The sequence below is a fragment of the Haliaeetus leucocephalus genome, unplaced genomic scaffold (genome assembly GCF_000737465.1).
Source record: "Haliaeetus leucocephalus isolate CR32 unplaced genomic scaffold, Haliaeetus_leucocephalus-4.0 Scaffold840, whole genome shotgun sequence".
NCBI classification, from domain to species: domain Eukaryota; kingdom Metazoa; phylum Chordata; class Aves; order Accipitriformes; family Accipitridae; genus Haliaeetus; species Haliaeetus leucocephalus.
The window spans coordinates 206,043-222,499 of NW_010973276.1; the positions used below are offsets into that span (position 1 = coordinate 206,043).

Consider the following 16,457-nt stretch of genomic DNA (forward strand, 5'->3'; position numbering starts at 1 on the left):
GGCCGGGCCGGGCCGAGCCGAGCCGAGCCGGGCCGAACCAGGCCGGGCCGCCCCAGGCGCCCGACGAGCTCCAGCGACCCCGCCCCTCCGCCACGCACTGACATCTCATCAGTCCCAACCCCCTCGCCTGATGCAATCCATTTCCCGCCTCGCTTTCAGCCGCAGGCCAATCACGGGCTAGTCAGGGCGCTCCGTCATGCCACCCGGGCCAATGAGGAAGAGCCACGATCGTAGAAATCCGGGCGGGGCAGCCACGAGCGCAGACGGTCCGGAGTCGTGGCGCCGGGCAGCGCGTCGCCTCCCTCTCCTCCCGCGCCGGCCATGGCAGCGCTGCCCGGTGCCGCAGCCCCCCGGCTGCTCCTCATCCCTAGCAAAGCAGCCGAGCCACCCGGCCCCGCGGCCGGCCGCCATATTTCCGTTGTCCTGCCGGTAGGAGCCGCCGCCAGCTCCTCGGACCTGGAGGCCCCGCAGCCGGCCCGCAAGCGGCAACGGCTCACTCATCTGAGCCCGGAGGAGAAAGCGCTGCGCAGGTGAGGGGGCCCCCCCCGCGGGGGTGGGGGGGCTCGCCGCGGCGGGTCGGGGTCGGGGGGGTCTGGCCGCCCTGACGGCCGCCCTGCCCCGCAGGAAGCTGAAGAACCGCGTGGCGGCCCAGAGCGCCCGGGACAGGAAGAAGGCGCGGATGACGGAGCTGGAGCAGCAGGTGGTGGAGCTGGAGGAGGAGGTATGGGGCTGGGGGGCCGGCGGAGCGGGGGGCGGCCGCGGCCGGCGCTGCGGCCTCCTGCCTGACAGCTCTTTGCAGAACCAGAAGCTGCTGCTGGAAAACCGGCTCCTGCGGGAGAAGACGTGTAGCCTTGCTCTGGAGAACCAGGAGCTCCGCTGCCGCCTGGGCTTAAATGCTCTGAAGATGGAGGAGGAGAGCGAGTCCGAGGTGAGCCTTCTGCCGCGCTGGTGGTGTGTCTTCATCTCTTTCTGGGCAGAACTTGCGGAGAGCTGCCGTGCCCCCAGAGGTGCCTGCGTGGCAGCGGGTGGGGAGGGGTAACCCCTGCGCTGAGAGCTCTTGGGCTGAAATTGCCGTGCTGTGAAGAGGGATAATTCATGTGCCAGAAACGCTCTTGTCCTCCAAATGGACGCTTCCCTACAGACCGAACAGATGCTGAGTCTGAACTGGGTGCCACTGGTAGTGTGGGAGATAGCGGGCTGACTAGTTCCAGGCTGGTTTAAGATTATTTCTACATTATGTTCTAGAAGTGAGGTAGTAAGTGTTACAGTCATGTATGCCTGTCTCAAAAGAGCAGGGAGATATAGTGGAGGGGGTCAGGCTCTCATTTAAGTGGTGAACAAAATAAATCTGCAGATGTATGGAAGCTTGAGCCAACTTCAGAAGTGGTCTTTCGGGTTCCTACTGCACAAGCAAGTGGAGAATCTAATGTTGTAAGCCTTTGCAGGAAGAGCATGACTTTCATGATTATGTACTGTGCTGTCTGCCAGAACTCTTGTGGTGACTGACTGGATTTTTCTCCTTGGTACAGGTTGTGAAGGAATCACAGGTGGATGAGATTAGATTGGTGACCGGGTCCGCTGAGTCCGCAGCACTCAGACTACGTGTTCCTCTGCAGCAGGTGCAGGCCCAGCAGTCACCATTTCTGATAACTTCCACATGGATTCTGATGGCAGTGACTCTTCAGACTCAGAGGTGAGCATCCACTCCTATCCAAAACACCCACAAAATTCAGAACCACTGTGGATTGGAGACTAGTGTTGTAACTTCTTGATGTAAAGTCACTTGATGACTTTCTGTAGCTGGCTTGTTTTCCAAGTCTTTTGTCGCGGTTGGGACAGACAAAATGACAAGACAACAGAACTTTATAAAAGCAAGCTAGTGCAAAAAGCCTTTATTGCTCTCTTTCTCTGTTCATTTATACTCTCTTTCCCCTTAGCTTCCCCAGATGTGTCTCTTATTGGTTCAAAGTTGTTATGCTGTGTTATCATTGGTTAACATTTGCACAGTTCATCACAACTCGGCTCTTCTGCCAAAAGGACACATACGCCTTGTCTTGCAGTTAACACTTCCTCAAAACTTGTTTATCTTGCAGTTCTTCTTGTTCCTGTTTGTTCTCTCAAGGGTAGACTGGAATCTTCTCAGGGACAAAGTCGTCCTGTCCAGGGGCCTCAGTCCAGCTGAGGTCCCCCCCAGTCTTTGAATGCCATACCTGTTGCTTAAAACAGCTGTGTTAAGCTATATCCAGGGAGAACAGTCATTCATGCAACTTGAACAAGTCCAGTTCCCATAAAATCTTGGAGAATATTGCCTGAAACAATCTCTTGGCTCTTACAGCAGAAGTGTACAAATACCAAAAGCATACTGTGCTATTACCGTTGTTGAAAACAAACTTGATCATTTTGCTGATGTGCTGGCACTTAGCAAAGCTGTTAGAACTTAACACCTGTCCCTTATGAATGACTTCATAAATGTAAGGACAGGCATCTTTCACCTTTAAAAAAGAAAATCAAACTACAAAACAAAAAAACCCCAAAACAAACCCCCCATCTTTGGTCATGGGCAGGTCTGCCTAAATCTGGTTCTGGTACTTGCTCTATGGAGCCAGCAGGTAGTGTGATGTTTGTACCTGATGGGTCCGAGATCTTGTGGAATTTCTAATAGAGGCTGTGAATATCAAATGCATGTAGAATTCTATGGGGATTGTCAATACCCGTACAAAAAAGTTAATGGACAAAGAATTTCTGAAAGATAAGTAATTGCCTTAACTGTCTGGATGGTGGTGTTCTTGGTAAAACTCCTAGTTCTGTGATCAAGTTAGCATACTTTTAACTTCCAGATGAGGGTTAATAGATGCCACAGCTGATGTTTTGCTGTAACAGTAGTAGGCTCTCTTTCTAAAACAGTATTTCATTCTGCAGTCTGATCTCCTCTTGGGCTTTCTGGACAGTCTGGACCCAGAGATGTTTTTCAAATATGCTGATTCAGAGTCGACATGCCTGGAAAAGCTGGAGGAAGAGATCTGTGGAGAAACAAATTCCATACCAACCTCCCCCTCTCCCTCTTTGGGGTCCCCATCAGCTAAGCTGGAGGCCATTAATGAACTGATAAGGTTTGATCATGTGTACACAAAGCCCCTAATACTGGAGATTCCTGTTAAAATGGGCAACCAAACCAATATGCTAGTGAAAATTGAAGAAGTCTCTCTCTCTCCATCTGAAGATAAAGCTGTCCCTAAGGTCCCAGTATCTGTGAAAGAGGAACCTGTAGACAGCTTCATGCCTGAACTGGGCATCTCTCATCTGCTTTCCTCTCATCATAGCCTTCCAGCCTCAAGCTATCTGTTGGATGCCTGTAGTGACTCTGGATATGAAGGATCCCTGTCGCCCTTCAGTGACATGTCCTCTCCACTTGACACTGACCATGCTTGGGAGGATAGCTTTGCCAATGAACTCTTTCCCCAACTGATCAGTGTCTAACTCGGTAGTGTTAACTCCCCTTGGATAACTATCCTGGCAGGATAACAGGATATGCCCCTTTGGGGTGGTGGTGGGGGAAATTGAGTGTATTCAGAAAAGCATTGCTTATTTCGACCCATGCTAATAGATGGAGTGATGGCCAATGCATTTCTCCTGCTATGAAAAAGCCTAGGGTGTCCTGTCCTGCCTGCCCTCCCACCCCCACCAGTGGTGGCTTATGAGGGAGGAAAGCTTGTTTTTCTAACTTGCCAATTCCATATGAACCTGAAAATGTTCATTTTGTTTTACATTTAAAATAATTTTGAAACCAAAAATTGCAGTGGGATATTCATGTATAGGCAACTGGGTTAAAAACTAAATAGTCTGTACATCTTGCAGATCTACTATGTAAATGCTTGTTTTCCATTTGCTATGTAGAGTTGCTTTTTCCATTTAATATTTAACTGTATTGGTGCAATTAAAGTGCAATGCAGCTCACTGACCCTTTTTTGCCTTGGATCTCAGTGGGGTGGGAAGATTATTTGGGCCTTGCAGAATTTGAAGCTATAGAAATTTTAAGAGATTAGGTCACTTAGTGTCTTGTCCTTACACTACCATAATGCACCAATCCAGCAGCAGTTCTATGCTGTATGTAGCTGGATGTTGTAGCAGTTTCTTTCTGGGAGCACTTAATGTTGCAAACTCTGTTCAAGGTAGATGGGTTTGTATGATGGCCAGAGCTGTTAGAGCAAAATCTACAGTCTGAATAGGGAATACAGGTAGCAGTAGCTTGATGTCTGAATAAAATTCTTGTAATATCTTCCTGTTGGCCAGTAATGCTATTTGAAATGCTCATTCTGAGTGAGGGAGGGTGCGTTTCACGTGGCATGTCTAGTGTTTGTGAAGCTGTGTGAGACATACATGGGGTGAAAAAGGTGCAGGTCCTATGTTACCACAGGAATTCCTGAAGCATAAAATTAACTTTGCAGGAGCTAATTTCAAATACCACAGTAGGACTTTTTTTTTGTCCTCATACATTTTGTTTCAATGTCACAGTACTCAAAACACTTGAATTGGAGTGAGAAGAAACTGAGATTTTATACTGAAAGTGTGAGAGCTGTTCCAGGTGTTCGCACAACTGTTCTTTGTTTCAGTGCTATTTCATGTCTTGCATTAAATTTGACAAAAATAACTTGAGATGGGGGATGGGACAGGAGGGTATTGGTCACTAACATTCAAGGTGACAGGACTGCTTTGGATTACAAACTTGAGCAACCTAGCTTGTTGTAATAAAACATTATATCTGAATATTGGATAGTAAAAACTACAGCTATGCAATATAGCAGAACCTTAAATTAAAAAAAGTAAGTAGTCTGAGAATAAGTTGCTTTACTTTCAAGCTGGAAAATAGGGATGGCTGCAAGAGATCTCTTGGTACCTAATATATGTTGCTGTGAGTCCAAAAAGCAAATGGACAGGTGAGGATTTGATCCATAGTTTTGCATTACTTTTGTCAGTATTATTGGAACTTCATATGAAACTAAAAAAGTTCAAGTATAGCAGAAATAATGTAAGGAAGAGGTTTCATTTCTTTAAAACTCAGCTCTACATTTTCTAGCTTGGAAGTTGAAGACACAGTTTACAGAAATAAGCATGCAGTAGTTGAAAGTAGCACCTGTAAAACAATTGGTATTTCACATACTTTCCTCAGGGCTATAGGAAGGTTGAGACTAGCACACCAAAGATGCGCAGCCCATCCCACTGCTCATGCTTATTTTTGTTTCTTCAGGAGCTGATCCTAACTGTAGATGAAATGGAATTTTTGCTGATGTGTGCTATCTCCCTTAGGATATCTCAGGTTATCAAGGATGTTTCTCAGTCCAGTTTTACTCGTGTGATGTTTAGGATTAGAATTGCATTTTTTGTGCACCTAGACAAGCTACTGTGACTAAAGCAAGCACTTTTTAAGCATGACAACTGATAACCAAGCATTTTAATAGCTACTGAAAGTAAGGCCTTTACCAAAAGAAATGAAAATCAACTAATGAAATCAAGTACATAAAGTTAATAGTTTTGCTGCCTGAACATCTTTTTAAAGTCTTTCTTCCCTTGTTAAGGTATGTGGGAAGAGTGTGAACAAGAGGTAAGAGGGCTTGCCATATATTATGCATTAATTTAAATATAGTTTCTGCTATTAAAAACACTGTAAGGGCAAGTCTTTCTGCTGTTTTGGGTTAGTTGTGTTTTAGCTTAACTAATGCAGCAATAAATGGTGGCACAGCAAAAAATCTACACTGAGCATTCAAGAACCTACCCGGAAAACCTGAACATCCATCTGTGTTGGTTCCTTCCACCCTAACCCCACCCTCCAGTTTCTGTGTGGGCTGTCTTCACCAAAGAATGTCTCTCCAGCCTTCATGTTTAAAGGTGTAGAAATCCTGCCATTTCCTTCAAATTTGAGGGGGAAAAGAAGTCCAAAATCAAAGGAGGTGAAGAGTACCTTAAAGCTCACAGACTGTAACACCTGATACCTGCACAACTGCAGGGAGTTTTTTTATTTTCCCAGCAATGCTTAAGGCAGTTCTTTTTTTCATGCTAGCTCAGGTTAAGACGGCAACATTAACTGACAGGATGAGGAAGAGTGGAAGTGAAGAGTTAATGTGAACTCTTCTGGCAAACTGCTTAAGAGATAAACTACTTACACTGGTTGCAACAGATTTCTTGGGGGAAGCATGACCTTTGTTTTCAATGAATAAGGAAGTTTACAATTCTTACGTTCAGCTTTTGGTGTACCATTACAAAGGCACTGCCCAGTATCATATACACATTTCATAATAACTAAATCCAAGGACTCAACAAGAGTAATTCAGCTCAAACCAAGACCAAAGTAGGGCAATCTTTTACCAAATTAGAGGGGCACAGAAAAACATAGCTGCCTTAGAAAAACCAACAAACCCAAACAACTGGAAAAGCTGCCTAGGCAGGAAATGGCTGTAGGCAACTCTCTAAGCTGTTGGGTTTTTCTTGAAGACAAAAGTTGGTGGAAAAACTGAGGGACCTGTTCCATGTCTGACACATTGAAGTCAAACAGCTGTACATGAATGGTACACTGAGAGAAATAAGAATACATGCAAGACATGGCCATCCTAAACCAAAATCCTGTACCAATTATCAGCCTTGCCTGTGCTTAAGCCTTAAGGGAGATAACCACCAGAAAATTCAACATTACAAAGGATTGCTTCAGACAGCATTCAAAATAAAAAGAATATATACACCTCTACTGCATATTACTTTCCTTTGTTCTTAAGTCAGCCAAACTACAGTTCTCAGCTGCTAGGCAAGCTTCTGCTCCAGTAATTATTCTGAGCCAGTGGTATAATAAAGATCACTGCTCTCACAAGGTTGAGGTTTTAAATTGCTTTGATTCATTAAAGTAGTTAGTGGTGGTCTGAACCAACATCAGGTGAAGTACACCTTGATGGCTGTACATGTAAGCTTTTTGGGTCTCCTGTAAACTGAATTCAACTTAGCTTGCCTGAGAGCAGCCACGTGCTCTGAAGTAAAGGCTGCTCCTGCAGCAGCAGCAGAGAAAGCAGTGGTAGCATAGATCCCCTTTTCTCCACCATAATCGCAGCAGCTGCCAACTGTCACTGAAGTAGAGCACTGCAATCCTCAGAATCATCCTTGTGCTACCACAGATAGAACGAGGCAAGAGGCTAAGAGTGGATGCGTGAGTGATACGGAGCAGAGAGCTACCATCTTCTGCTCGAGGAGTAACTTCACTGCAGCACGTCCTGCTGCTGCCCCAGCAGGCAGGAAAAGTCCTTCTTATGTCCTGTGGCCAGAAACACCTTGACGCAGGGACTGAAGCACTTCACCGGTGCTGCTGTATCTCTGTCGCTCTCTTCTCTCCTGCAACAGGCTGCTCTGAAAGGCTGGAAGACCTGTCATTTTGCCACTCTTCTGCCTTCCTCCAAAGCTGCCTGCCTGACCTGTCTCTTCTACCCAAGCAGCTCATATCAGTGCCTGTAGCCACCACCCAGCCCTGTCCGTCTCTGGAGGGCTACACCTGCACTGTTCAGCCACTGCAGCACTGCTCGTGAACATGTCCTGGATGAATTGCAAAGGTGATGCAAGATGAAGTGAAAGAGGTAATCCTCAACACTGCCTGTTGCAAATCGCTTCCCTGCTCCGCTTACTGCGTAACATCCCAGGTGTGATTTACCAATTAAAATGCCAGCAACATCGCCCTGCCATGGCCCCGGGCAGCACTGCAGCCTGGCTGGGCACTGGCAGCTGCTGCCTGTCTTTGCCTGACCTTACAGCTGAGCACTTTTTGTGCCTCCACGAGCAGCAAACTCCTCACGTCTAAAAAATTCAAGAAAAATTTTGTTACGATCACTTTTCCATCATATTTGGAAATGGACTCTGGTTAATAGGTTCACACCCAAACCTTGTTAAGCACAGCAGACAAAAGTGTTCAATGAAGTAGTATTTACATTGTTTTGCTTGCCTTTTTCAACTTTACAGCTACCGATACTTTCTGGCATGCTTTGTCCTGACTTACTGGCAGCATTAGGTTCCAAGAGAAGCTGCTAATATTTATCAAGATCTCTTCCACTAAAAGCACACAACTAGCTCTTGTCAGGCATCGGGAAGCCTAATAGCATTCAGAATTTCTATTAGCCCTTATATATTTTACTAGAATCAAGTCCACTTAGGTGCTACCAAGGCAGGATAAGGTGGTTTTTTTTAATATATATATTTATATAGTACATCAACATCCACAGATTAAAGTGTGAGCATTTAAACTGTCAGCAGAAGATCTTTATCTGAGGTCTTCCTGTAAATGAGAAATGTCAAGTTAAACTAAACCCAGGCAAAGCTGGGGCAGCAAAGTGAAGAGGAACACATGCATAAAGCAGAAGATTTCACCTTTGCTCTATGCTTCCTTAAGATGACTGCTTTCTGATTGCTCTAAATTCTGTTTTGGAGTCCTACTTGTCTCACAACAAGCATGGATCCAGACCCAGTGGTTCACACATATGTTACAACTGCATTTGATTAAATAAATCCTCTGTCACAAAAGCCACACATCTCCTCTAGCTAACTGATATAAGGCACAGGCTCTGGGACAATTACAAGTCCAGTTCCAAGTCCATGCCAAAATAAATTCTGTCCCTCTCCACAGGGTTGGCTCTGTAACTGAGATACTCCTCCCATCTCTACAATCTCCCAGCCACATCCTCAAGGACACTCTCAGCCAGCCAAGACAGCGTTACACAGTCCTAAATGGGTTGGGTTTTACACTACGCTTTTCCTCTCTCTGACTCTGCATTGGAGAAGTATTTAAGTCTTGTCTAAATCCACAGTACAATTTAAGCGAGTCAATGTTTGACTCAGCCTAGAAACCTCGGGGGGGGGGGTATTACTATTTTTGAATATAAATCTGAAGTGCTATTTTCCCCCCTCATTTTGAAAGCAAAGGTAATACTGGTCTAGCACACCCATCCTCATCCTTCAGCTGCTTGAAAAACATCAGAAGATGTTAAACAAAAGAGCAAAGTGTTACATTCCAATAAAATAATTATTAAAATTTGAATTTGTTTTAAAACTCTCCTCAAAAATTTCTTGCTTTTATACAGAACTAAGCAAGCTACGCATTCTTAATTTTAGTCTGAAGTAAAAGGAAAGATCTGCAAACACAAGCTATAGCAACACCTTTTGGTACTCCTTCACTCTGTTAGAGGCCTTTGGGTCATGACAGATTTGCAGCAACTCTTCCTTTCTGGCAGCTTCAGTTTTATTCTACCCTGCTGTTGTCCCACCCCGTCCTGCTGAACACCATGGAAGCAAGAAGTGACATACCCTTGGGACTATGTAGTTAAACTAAAAATCCCCTTAGGCCAGAAGAGTATTTTACGCTCCACTTGAAGGACTGGACTTAGGCTCTCAAGGTTTTCACTTTTATTAGGAAGGAAACACAGTCGTCTAAAAAATATTTTAGAAAATTTATTGAAAACTGACATACAAAGGGTGATTTGGTCCCAAGAGAAGACAGACCAGAATCAGATCTTCCATATTTCAAAATAAAGTTCTTCCTAATACTGCATCACATTTGCCATCCTGCTTGTAAACAGCGTTAATAGAAGTCTTTTAAGGAAGCCAACAACAAATGAAACTTACAACTACAGAACTGTGAAAACACCCAATAGCTTATTCTCTCTCACCCCCTCCAAATGTTTGCTATAGCAGGAATCTTGCTCAGTCCTCCTAGACGCTAGATTCCTGCTCTACCCCACTCTTCTCCTCCCCCATCAATTTAAGCAATTCAACCCTGTTCTCTCCTATCACAAAGGCAGAAATTAATTATGAAAAAAATTAAAATAAATGTCTTCTACCAAAGCAAATTTCTTGGACCCATTTGTTTCCCATCTCATGGTCTCTGTCAATAGTCTACCACTATATTCTCATTTCAGATGGCAGAATAACAGGGGTCTGTGATACCATATTAGCATCAAACGATTAAGAGGAAATACACCTCTGAAAGTCAACCTTTGGTACAAACATAACAGGAAAAAAATGTATGCTTAGAAGCCATCTAAAAAAATTTCTTCCTCTGCAAATTTGATATGCAATTTGTCATTAAGAGGAAAAAACCTGCATCTAGATTTGACGTATTTAGGCTTCCCACAGTTTTCTACATCTGCTGTAGTTTTACTGTTGTTGAGATGGTTTCATCAAATTTTTGAAATTTCTATCCTTTCTTTTCAATTTATGTAGGATTCAGAGCTATCAGCTAAAACAGTTCCAACCTTAAACTTTCACTATAATTCTGCAAGCTTAAAAACACGTAATTATTTAGAGACATCACATTTTCCACTCGCAGTGACTACAGCCTTCTCCAAACTGCGTTGCTTTACTTTATACTCAAGCAATGTAGCATGTCAAAGGCTGTAGATTTTAAGGATGTTCAGCAGCTTAATAATACATGAAAAATTTTACACAGTACATGCAAGAGATTTATAGCAGACCCTGAAATTAAAAATTAGACATAATAGCAAGATAAAGCTGCAGAGGTTCTCCAATTTAATAAAAGTTCCAGAATGGTAAAGTTATACACCGGTCTCCAGAGTAATACCCATTCAAACATTGGAATGTTTTTAGTGAAGCTCTGAAATGTTTTAGCAAGAGACAGCAAATTTCACACAACCTTCGACAAGAGCAGCATGATAGACAGGATTTAACAAATAGGAGCATCTTTTGAACAAAGCTTCTGCTGTCAGCCGAAAGAAAAGAAAGGATTACTGCAAAAAGAGAAACTTGACTTTAAACAATTGACTATGGATAATTCAACAGTAAAAAATATCACAAAGATTATCAAGTAGCTGTGCAAAGGAAGAGTAGATTTTTCTTATGCAAACAGCTGCATTACTGTGTACTTGCTTCTTTATGTTAGCAAGATGTCAAAAACAGACTGGGATGCTAAGACTCTGAACAGAACCTATTACTTGGAAAGGAATTTCTTATGAAAAGCCTCAATTCAGGTATCTCTGAGAAAGCTCAAGGTCCTAAGAACAGAAGATAAGAATCTCTGCCTTGTTTAAGGGTGTTAAGCATAATGGAACTATTGTGCATTGAGGAAAGGTACAAGCAATAACTCATTGAGGATTCCTTTTCTTAACACCCTAAGCAGGGTACAAAATTCTTTTGGCATACATCTGTATAAACTATGTGACGTTACATTAATGGCACATGTTCTGGCTTAAATTTTAAATCTAGATTCCATCAGGAAGAAGACAAACATCTCCTTTACTTCACCACCAATACCAGTCTCAAAGTCTGGGACTTTGTTACAGATGATAATCAGCATCTGACCCTGTTTATGCCAGAAGGCAGCTCCCTGTTATCTGATTTACTTATCATATTTATCAAAATTAAAGGATGCCATTTATTTAATCAAAAGTTACTGTCTTAAATGGGCTTTCCCACTTGATGCATACAAAGAATCACAGCACAATGTAAAATGTGAATCTGTTGGCTGAGAACCACTTTTCTGCAGACTTTGCATCGTTTGGGGAGGGGGGCATCAAAAACCCACAAACACAATTTAGGAGCCAATGAACCAAACATGACTAAAGTTAGCAGATACCTTGCAAGTTAGTACCTCATTTTACTTTCTACAAAGCACGTGGCTTATGCTCAACTATAACATTCCTTCCCTACCATACTGCAGAACGTATAATTTCTACATTTGAGTTTACATCAAGTACAAACCAGCCACAGATGAAAGAGTATGAAAAGCTCTATTTCCACAGGGATTGGTTTTCTATCTGTGACTAGACTCAAAAGTATTTCTTCCTTTCCATACCTTTTTGTTATTGAAATTAAACTAAGTGACCAAGCATAGTATGTGCACCAAAGTCTTAATGGCTCAGTAAGTGAAAGTTGTGGCTTAAGCCACAGTTACATTCAATATTTGGATTTTATACTTTACCAAGGACAATTAAGAGGATATTTTCACCATTAAGCAAGATGGAAAGCTACTTCCTTGTTCCAAAGGCCTCTGGATTACCTTCTCAGTAAAACCAAGAATATTTAATAGACCGGAATACAGAAATCTTGGGGTTTTTTCAGTTTCCTTAAGTTGTGTCCGGCCAATCCATGTTCTTATGATTGTTAGTAGGAAAAACAAAAACAAATAATAAAACTTCAGATTCACACATCAAACCAGAAAGAAAGAGGGAATCAAAAAACAGCAACAAAAAACATCAGAAGCTCACCACTTCCAGTCTAAAAATCTGGCATCTACAACTCCATTTCTTCTTCTGCACACCCAGAGATTCCTGAACTAGCATACGGATCTGGAGACATGGCAGTCTGTTGTGATTCAGGGAATGTTTCAGTCTGTGGGTCAAAAGCAGCTCTTGGTGTTGACTGCTTGGCTTGACACCCTTCTGCACTCTGCTGCTTGAAGTTCTTAACAGAAACAGACTTCAGTTTATCTGTGAGAAATTCAGGAAGAGGTTTCCAAAGCACCAGCTCCATAGAAGGACGGCTCCTAGAAGGGATGGAGTCTCAGTTAAAGCAAGTTCTCCAATCACAACTATTAAATGCAGAAGACCAGTGAGTATCTTCAGCCTTTGTGCCAGCCTGGAACTATATTCCAGAATCCATATACCTTCCCTGCCCATCCCTCCCCCCCCATTAAATTTCCTCTTCCTTCACTAGTTCCATTACTTCTAGTTCTAACCCTGTATTTTCTTTCTTTTCTTTTGCACCAAACTTGACAACCACTGTCGGTCACGTTTCAGGACCTTCTTCTTTTGGAAACACACATACATAAAAATCAAGATATAATGGTTTATTCAACAAATTTCACTCTGTACAAATGAGGAGTATGAAACAGACAGCTTGATGACCACTGTAGTTACTTCTCTTTTACATTAGTATAGTTTTTCCTATTTCTGACCAGGTGAATGGTCTGTTATACAACATTGGCTGCATCATGCAGTAATTAAGGACACCTCCACAAACATGAGACTGAGTCTCTCTTTTCATTTGCATGCATTAGCTACATAGCACCATGATTTCCTCAAGAACTTACATAGATTCTATTATTTTCTTTGTCAGGCCTTCACCAAAATCCCTCTTCATCCCTTTTTTAAGGGTATCTGACAGGATAAGAGTGGGCAGATTGCTAACATTTCCATCAGCATGAACTTCCTCATCTTCATCAATTATCCTAGGAATGGAGGGGGAAGAGGGAGATAAACACTATTGAGCATACTGTTAACAGGCACATCCACCGCAGACTACAGTTATGTCTGCGTGCACTGCATTGTACAGTGTAGATATCTGACCTAGGCCGAGTACCAGAAGCAGTGTGGCCATGTTAACATGAGTCTCTCTTGGGCCAATATACCCTAAGAATGACTGTTACCATTGAAGCCACTTGAGCAGCTATGCCACTTCTGGTACCTGAGCTAGCTTTGTTATCCCTGCATCGTCCAGCAGTGCACAATGCAGGCGTACACCAAGAGAAAATAAATAAATTCACTTCAGGGGAAACTGATTCAGTCACATTACAAGAGTGAGTCTCAGTTATGCAGTAGCTTCACCTGCTCAATTCCCCATATCTTAACTTAACTTTGAGAATTATTGAAAAGCAACTGAATACAGTTCTTAAGCTTTAACAAGGTTGCACCAATTTCTCAGAGATTAAAATGGCACAAAAAGTTGAAACATTTAGAACAAACTGGAGGTTATCTCCTTTGTTTTTGGTAAACCTTTTAAAGAAAATTTAGCAGAGTAGCTGGGAAGGATGGGGAACAATCCTTTGAGAGGTCCAAAGCAGACTTTGTAATGCAGATATAGCCAGATAATAAAGACATATATCACTACTCTGATTTACCCATGAAAAAATAAAATAATCTAACAGTACCTTGCTTCCCTTCACGCATCATCTATGGAGTAATCATCTAAAAAAAAATCTTGTTTTATAAGTTATAAAACTTTTGGCTTTTCTAACAGCTGTCTGCAGTGGTCATTTTGGGTATTTCAGAATACTAGCTCAACTGCAATCAACTGATACATACACGTAACATTCCCAGAAATCTTTCAAAGGCAAGAATGCACAGTACATTTATTATTAAATGATTGCAACAGACTGCCCATAGCCACCCCATTACCTCAATATCAAGCTCTCTGGTATTTAACAGCAAGATGAACCTTAGTCTTATTGCATATATGCAGAGAGATCTCTCTGGTTCATGCTATTCTCTACAATGACAAATTCACATCTATCTTGAGCATTTAGAAGTATTAATCATAGAACAAGCTGCAGCTGGTTAAAAAAAGTTGAGCTCATCTGACCAGGCAACATTGGTTAAAATTTGAGCTCTGGATACTCACAAAAGAGCTTGAAACCCCATTAGGGTATACTGATGCTGCATAATGATTCTGAAAAGGTGGTTATTTATTCAGCATCTTTTGCTCTAGCACCCTCAATTTCAGATCACAGTATCAGCCCCAAGACTCACAGGACCGTAGGTAGCCTAAAAAGAAATCGCTTAAACAGGAGGTTCATCTCAGACTTACAGTAGTGTTATCACATCACTAAGTGCTAGATTTACCCCCTAATGCCCACCAAAAAAAGGGAAAGCTCAGCAAAGCCAGTCTACTCAATCCCTGCATTTACCTGTCCTCAATTTCCTGAAGCTTCCTGCGAGCAACCTCGTATTGCTGTTCCCCCATTGTCTGATCCATTTCTTCACAGGGAATTTCTAACATGGCAGTTTCAGGACAGCTGCCACCATACTGACTTGCTACCTCCCCAGCTGCCTGCTGACCTGCACAGAGAATCCATTCTTCATTGTTGGGATTCAAAGGGCAATTTTTGGCTCCTGTCAGTCTCTTCTTCCGCACAGGACAACTAGGAAATAAAATAAGTTTAAATTTGTCAAAAGAGAAATGTGGCATTCTACAGGAGAAAATGTCATAGAGAGCTATGTGCATGTCAACAGATTGACACACTATGGAAACACAACCTCCACAAAGAAAATAAATCCACATTGCTCTTATTAAAATGTGGGTACCCATGCAAGAAAATCAGTGCTACACAATTAATTAGGTAACTGAAATGGATTTGGGCTCATGTGCAATTCAAGGGAAGAGTTCCAAATGGAAACAATGATAGAAGTTCCCTTCCTGTGTATGTTGTAGCCGAGGTGTGCTCAAATCTTTACAGAAAACAAAAAGCAAATTAAGATTTTTCAGGCTATAAAAGACAAATTCAATTTACCCTTCCGCCTCTTCTTCTAGCTTATGCTTCTTTCCACAGCGAACAGAGACACTGCAAAAGAAAAACAAATGGCTATTTAGCTTCTACTTATATCTTCCAGTGACACTGAGATTTTCAAACACTATTTTCCTCCCTTTTAAAAATTCACTTCAGCTAAGAGTAACAGTCACAGTATGTCATGAGCTGTGAAGGGAATGGAAGTTTTGGACAAAAAAAGACCACTTTGTTCCAAAAGAGTCAGCCGCAATTACTCAGTTCTCTGAGCAGAATTCCATGCTAATTTCTCCTCCTTCACGTTATTTATTTTTTCCACGAAGGGCAAGACCAATTTTTGCTAAAATTCAAATGCATCAAGAAGCAACACATGATCCAACTCCAGTCTCTTAACACATTGTCTCACAGTGACATACTCAAATTAAATATGACCAAACAACATTTTATGGAATACTTTAAGTTTTCTGTGCTCACACATGAAAAGTTAAAAAAAAAAAAAAAAAGTAAAAAAAGTGCATGAGCTTAAAAGCATGTCAAGATGTTGGTAAACTTCATCACATTTCTTTCCTTTTAAAAGGCTCTTTCATCCCCCACCAACAAACTTCAAGGCTGTAAGATGAGCACAATACAATCCTGACACTGTACAAGCGAAACACCACTAGAAGAAAACAAATTATAACCCGCCTTGAAAAGAAAAGTTATTTCGCACTGCCAGTGCAGCCAAGAAATGCGTTCCCTCCTGGTTCTGGCAGCACCTGGTTTTGCACTTACTGGCTGTGACCCTGTGGCAGGTGCAGGCCTTGCGGGTGGGCCGCACTCGTGAAGGAGCCCACCGGGGCGACCGTCAAGCCCTCATTGTAACTTCCGAGCGCAGCCAGGGAGGCAACGTCGAAGCTGCTTTGCAGATACAGGCTGGAGGAACCGCCGCCATCGGCACCATCGCTTCCGTTCCCTGCCATTACCATCACGGGGGGCTGGAGACGGTCGCGGCCCACGGCTCCGGGCTGCGGGTCGTCCCGCGCGAGGGCCAGCGGGCCGTGTCGGTCAGGGGCGGCGGCCGGAGCCTGGGGGAACTCCACGGCAGGACCCACAGGGATGCCCTGACAGGATCTGCCCAGCGCTGCCATTTCCTGCTGCCGGGGAGAAAGAGGACATCAACGCCGCCCCTCCCCACCACCGAGCGGGGCGGCCCCCTTGGGGGGGG

The 16,457-nt window shown here is 43.1% G+C and overlaps 2 protein-coding genes across 3 annotated transcripts; one reads left to right on the top strand and one right to left on the bottom strand.

Annotated features, from left to right (window-relative positions):
* Window positions 1-235: 235 nt before the first annotated feature.
* XBP1 (X-box binding protein 1) lies at window positions 236-5,772 on the top strand. The gene is given in 6 exon segments (XM_010582031.1): window positions 236-530; window positions 625-721; window positions 800-928; window positions 1,530-1,583; window positions 1,586-1,693; window positions 2,920-5,772. Coding segments are annotated over 6 exon segments (1,155 nt in total). The 5' UTR covers window positions 236-321; the 3' UTR covers window positions 3,478-5,772.
* Window positions 5,773-7,490: 1,718 nt separating this feature from the next.
* Window positions 7,491-16,451, bottom strand: CCDC117 (coiled-coil domain containing 117). 2 transcript variants are annotated; one of them, XM_010582030.1, is made up of 6 exons: window positions 16,025-16,451; window positions 15,260-15,310; window positions 14,657-14,890; window positions 13,064-13,201; window positions 12,240-12,517; window positions 7,491-7,824 (listed from the first exon to the last, which is right to left on the bottom strand). In XM_010582030.1, the coding sequence occupies exons 1-5, from the start codon at window positions 16,378-16,380 to the stop codon at window positions 12,265-12,267; spliced, it is 1,032 nt and encodes a 343-aa protein (XP_010580332.1). In that variant the 5' UTR covers window positions 16,381-16,451; the 3' UTR covers window positions 7,491-7,824; window positions 12,240-12,264. The 2 variants fall into 2 exon arrangements, with proteins under 2 accessions (XP_010580332.1, XP_010580331.1); XM_010582029.1 differs by lacking the exon at window positions 7,491-7,824 and having other exon boundaries at window positions 9,837-12,517.
* Window positions 16,452-16,457: the final 6 nt, after the last annotated feature.

Excerpts from the sequence above, each read along its gene's own strand:
- CCDC117 (XM_010582030.1), bottom strand. The coding sequence starts at position 16,380 with ATGGCAGCGCTGGGCAGATCCTGTCAGGGCATCCCTGTGGGTCCTGCC. Across the intron at positions 15,311-16,024 it reads CTGCCACAGGGTCACAGCCA|TGTCTCTGTTCGCTGTGGAA; the intron begins GTAAGTGCAAAA and ends TTTCTTTTGCAG. Across the intron at positions 12,518-13,063 it reads AAGAAAATAATAGAATCTAT|GAGCCGTCCTTCTATGGAGC; the intron begins GTAAGTTCTTGA and ends CATCCCTTCTAG.